This window comes from Eimeria tenella, genomic scaffold, assembly GCF_000499545.2.
Source record: "Eimeria tenella Houghton genomic scaffold, Eth_scaff98, whole genome shotgun sequence".
Lineage (NCBI taxonomy): Eukaryota > Apicomplexa > Conoidasida > Eucoccidiorida > Eimeriidae > Eimeria > Eimeria tenella.
The window spans coordinates 107,738-112,881 of NW_013543475.1; the positions used below are offsets into that span (position 1 = coordinate 107,738).

General features: G+C 48.0%; 1 protein-coding gene across 1 annotated transcript in view; it reads left to right on the plus strand.

Moving 5' to 3' along the window:
• Positions 1–3,252: 3,252 nt before the first annotated feature.
• ETH_00023135 (Leucine Rich Repeat family protein, related) overlaps positions 3,253–5,144 on the plus strand; it is a gene marked incomplete at both ends in the record, with an annotated part of 23,844 nt that continues 21,952 nt past the window's right edge. The window contains 3 exons of the mRNA XM_013378782.1: positions 3,253–3,685; positions 4,545–4,675; positions 4,927–5,105. Coding sequence (XP_013234236.1) covers positions 3,253–3,685; positions 4,545–4,675; positions 4,927–5,105 — 743 coding nt within the window. The remainder of the gene's footprint in view (positions 3,686–4,544; positions 4,676–4,926; positions 5,106–5,144) is intronic.

A 5,144-nucleotide genomic window follows, 5' to 3' on the forward strand; every position in this document is an offset into this window, starting at 1 on the left:
GCTGCTGCTGCTGCTGCTGCTGCTGCTGCTTCCCCCATGGCGGTGCGCCTGCACTGCTGAGGTCCCGAGGGCCCTCGCGCGAGGGCCCTCGGGGGCCCCGGGGGCCCTGGGGGCCCCTGGTGGGCCCCCCAGGGCCTCAGGACCTTTTGCTGTTGAAAGAAGACGGAACTTGTTAAGGCAGACACGGGAGATGCTGCTAATTTGCATTTAAACGAAAACTAAAAAAGGTAAATACTTTAATAAAGAACAAGCAGCAAAAGAAAGGGAAAAAATGCCAGCCGACGCTGTTGTTCAGCAGAGGACTACGGAGGAAGCAGCTGCGGGGGGAAGCAGCAGCAGCAGCAGCAAAAGCAGCAGCAGCAGCAGCAGGAAAGCGCGAGGGCGCGCACGGAATTGAACCATGAACCTGCCGATCTGCAGTCGGCCGCTCTACCATTGAGCTACACACCCGTGGGGCAGCTAGCCAGCGCCTGCGGGCCATTTCTGTTGGAGTCCCGGGCTGGCTAGCTAGCTAGCCAGCTAGCTAGCTGGCTAGCTGGCTAGCTAGCTAGCTGGCTAGCTGGCTGGCTAGCCAGGCAGCTAGGCTGGCCTGGCTAGCCAGCTCACTAGCCAGCCGACCAGGCAGTAGGTAAACAAGTCAGGCAGCTAGTTAGCTAGCTGGCTAGCTAGCTTGTTATATAGCTAGCCAACTAGCTAGCTAGCTAGCTAGATTGTTATCCAGCTAGCTAGCTAGCTAGCTCCGCGGGTGAGTGCTGTGGGTGCATTTTGCTGAGTCCCACTGCACGTGGAGTCGTGCAGCAGCAGCTAGCTGCCCCGCTGGCTGCGGGCAGGCAGCAGCAAAGCGCCGCCTGGCTGCGTGCTCCTGCTACTGCTGCGCTGCTGCTGCTGCTGCTGCTGCACTGTGCTGCACTGTGCTGCCTCTGCTGCTTTCGCCGATCTGCTGAGAAAAGCCGTAAAAGCAAAAAAAAAGAAAAAACAATTCTTTTTTTCTGCGCAGCTCTATACACGAAAAGGAGCTTTTGAAGAGGAAAAAGAAAAAGCAAAAGGACCTTTTATAAAGTTTAAAAAAAGGAAATAAAAGAGAATATTAGCTAATTCTTATCTTCAAAACAAGAAGAAGGGCGCGCACGGAATTGAACCATGAACCTGCTGATCTGCAGTCAGCCGCTCTACCATTGAGCTACACACCCGCGGCGCCGCACACAGCAGCAGCAGCAGCAGAAGCAGCAGCAGCAGCAGCAGCAGCTGCAGCAGCAGAAGCAGCAGCAGCAACAGCAGCAGCAGCAGCAGCAGCAGCAAAAGCAGCAGCAACAGCAGCAAGGCCTGGATAGTGACTTGTTTCTTGCATTTTAGGAAGACTTTCTCTTGTTTTATCACGAAAGAAAAGGGTATTTTTTAAAACTGGAAAGTTCATTTTAGTTCGAAAAGAAATTATGAATTGATTTTATTTGTTTTGCAAAAAGATAGAGCTAAAAGATTAATTGGTTTAAAAATTTTTCTTCAGTTTTGTTTTTTGACGGAGTCCGAAGAAGACTTTCAAATCAGTTAAATGCAAAAAAAGAAAATAAATGTTAAAAAGAGAAGTAATGCTAAAAGAAAATTAATTCCAAATATGAATTGTTTCCAAAACTTCAACTAAATAACCCAAATGCCGAATTTATTTTTTCATTATAAAAGTCTTTTACGTTTTTGGACTGTTAAGTTTAAACAATCTTTTTTTATTCTTAAAGTTTTAATTTTAAAGGCATTTCCTGCAGCAAAAGAAAACAAAAAAGTAAACTTTAATTCAAAATCAAGTGTATTCTTTTGGCCGCAGCATTTGCGCATTTGTTGCAGCCAAAATTGTTTGTTTTATTTTTGAAATTAAATGTCTTTAATTCTTTTTTGTTTTGGAGCTCTTTGCAGATTTGCTGCATGCAGCAGAAGCTAAAGAAATACTAATAGTGAAATAGAAACTTGAGAAACTCTATTGATTAGTTATTTATGTGAAACTTTGCGGTGTAGATACACCAGACGCGTAGCCGACCTGCTGCTGCTGCTGCTGCTGCTGCTGCTGTTGCTGCTGCTGCTGCTGTTTCGGGGTGTCGCTCCAGGCGAATTGAACTGCAGCAGCAGCAAAAAGGCGAAAAGTGAAGGAAAGCTCCTTTATTATTTGAATTTAAAAGAAATATCTTTTGTTTTCGAGTTTAAAAAAGAAAATTAAAAGAGGGCGCGCACGGAATTGAACCATGAACCTGCTGATCTGCAGTCAGCCGCTCTACCATTGAGCTACACACCCACACCGCTGGCCCCGCGAAAAAATGGAAAGCTGCACGATCTCGCGCAAATTGCGGCTTTTTGAAAGAAAAAAGCAAATGAAAGGTGTTATTTTTAAAAAGGAACCTGTTTTTAAGTTGTGTGTAGAAGAAAAAAGGAAGGAAAACGACAGGGCGCGCACGGAATTGAACCATGAACCTGCTGATCTGCAGTCAGCCGCTCTACCATTGAGCTACACACCCGACGGGAGAGTCGGCTGCCGCCGACAGCGCTACAGCTTCCCCGCGGAAAAGGAAGCAGCAAATGGAGAATTAAAATATTTAATGAATTCAATTTGAAGTTTTAAAAAGGTATTTTAGCGAGAAATGCGGCAAAAAGGAAGCGGCGTGGGCCCGCGGCCACAGTGGTCTGGGCCGGGGCCCCACCGGCAGCGAGCCGCTGTTTCGTTCAAGGGCCGCTGCATTTCGCGTCCTTCTCTCCTTTTCCTTCCTTGTTTATTTTTGTTTTACCTCTTTATTTATTTTGTTTCTCTCCAGAGTTTCATTTCCCGCAAATTCCCGCAGTTTTTGGCGGGCTGGCTTGTGTGGTGGTTTGCTGTTGTTCCCGGGTGTCTGTACAGGTGAGCGTCCGTGCCGCGGGTCTGGGCGCCTCGGGCTTACCGCCATCACTTTTTGAATTCCTGTCTTTTTGGGGTTTTCGGCGTTTACATTTGCTCTTTAGCAGCAGAAGGCGGGGCAGAAGCTGCAGCGGGGAGCCCCTGCGGCTCCTGTGCGTGTTTGGCTTGCTGGGGGTCAAGCCGGCGGAGTTTGTCTTGCCTTTTGCTGGAACTTTTTGGACTTTTTGGGGCATTTTTGGATATTTTTTGGATTTTGGGTTTCGATTGTCCCAAACACTGAGCTGTATGCGCAGCAGGAGGCGCTTGAGGGGGCGTTAGCGACGTCGGCGGGTTGCAGCGGAGCGGCGGCGCGGAGCGCGGGGTGTACGTACAGCGGAGCCATGGAGCGGGAAGAAGGCGCGGAAGAAGCCGCGCAGTTCGCGCAGCTGGACGGAGAAGTGTTTGAAGAGTGCCTGGGCCCGCGGTGGGCCGAGCAGCAGCACTTGAGTCTGGACTTTTCCTCGAACTTGTTCTGTCTGGAGAGCCTGGGGGCCCCCGGGAAGGGGCTGCTGGACCCGCGGCTGCGGGTCTCGAACTTGCTGCAGCTGGACCTGGCGAACAACGCGCTGCGGGAGGTGGCTGCGGTGTCTGTACACCGCGGCTTCAAGCGCCTGCAAACGCTCAACCTCCACAACAACCTCCTCACTTCTGTTCTTCTTCAGCTTCCTTCGCTCCGTCGTTTGGACTTGTCCAAAAACCAACTCCAAACTCTCCCGGACCTCCAGGGCCTCCGCAACCTCGAGGAACTTCTCCTCAGCCACAACCGAATCTCCGGTCCATTACTTTGTTTTTTATTTTATTTTTCCATTTTGTTCATTTTGTTCGTTTGTTTTGTTTTGGTTGTTTGTTTCGTTTTGTTTGTTTTGTTTATTCTGTTTGGTTTGTTTTGTTTGGTTGGTTTGGCCTTTGGTGGGGTTTGGTTGTTTCGTTTGCTTGGTCTTTTTTGTTAGTTTTATTTAACTTTATTTGCTTTGATTTAATTTGATTTGCTTTGCTTCAGTTTGATTTGATTCAGTTTGATTTGATTTAATTTAATTTGATTTGTGAAATTCTGGAGAAGTTTTGGAAGAGGTGCATTATAGAGGAATGCAGAATAGGTCTTTAAAAGAAGTTTTCGTTTTATTTTTGTTGCAAATAAAATGCAAGTATAAATAAAGTGAAGTTTCATTTAATTTTAATCCACTTTTATTTTATTTAATTATTTTTTTAAATTAAAATTTCCGTTGTTTAAAATGCTCTTTTTGCACCTGGGCACGGAGTGTACGTACACCTGCGCAAACAGCAATGCAGTGCAAATTCAACAAGTACGGCAGCAGCAGCAGCAGCAGCAGCAGCAGCTGCTGCTGCTGCTGGCAGCAGTACTGCGTGTTTATTCGTGGGGTTGTGAACCCCCTTTAGTGCATGCAGCAGCAAATGAATTTGCAAATAAATTCCAACCAATTTTAAACCAATTTTAATCCAATTTTACATTAATTTTAAATTAAATTGCAAATAAATTTGCAAACAAGTTTGCAAATAAATTTACAAATAAATTTGCGAATAAACTTGCGAATAAATGAGGAAATAAGGGTGAGTAAAAAGGCCTGTTGACTGCAGCAAAGCGCGTGCTTTGCTGCTGCTGCTGCTGCTGCAGAAGCAAATTTGGAAAGTTTGCTGCTGCTGCCGAATTTGCGGCAGCTGGATCTTTCCTACAATTGCCTCAGCACTTTGCCTTCCAACTTCCTCCGAGAAATTGAACACCTCAAGGGACTCTCCAAACTCGCGGTACGGCTGCTGCTGCTGCTGCTGCTGCTGCTGCTGCTGTTGCTGTTGCTCCTGGTGCTACTGTTGCTGCTGCTGTTGTTGCTGCTGCTGCTGCTGTTGCTGGTGATGCTGCTTGTGTTGCTGCTGCTGCTGCTGTTGCTGGTGATGCTGTTTGTGTTGTTGCTGCTGCTGCTGCTGCTGCTGCGTGGCGTTGGGCGCTGTGGAGCGTTGTGTGGGGCGTGTGGGGCGCGTCGGGTGTCTGTACACCGCAGAAAGTGGACTTTCGGGGCAACGAGAGCAGCGCCTGGTTTCCAGAATATGCTGCAGTTTTAGCTGCTAATGCTGCAGCAAATGGGCAGCCGCTGCAGCAAATTGACGGGGAGAACTTGGCCCCCCGCAGCCAGAAAGAACTCCAGGAAGCTGCTGCTCTCGTGCTGCAGAACATCGACCAGTCAGTCCCCCCCGCAGCAGCAGCAGCAGCAGCAGCAGC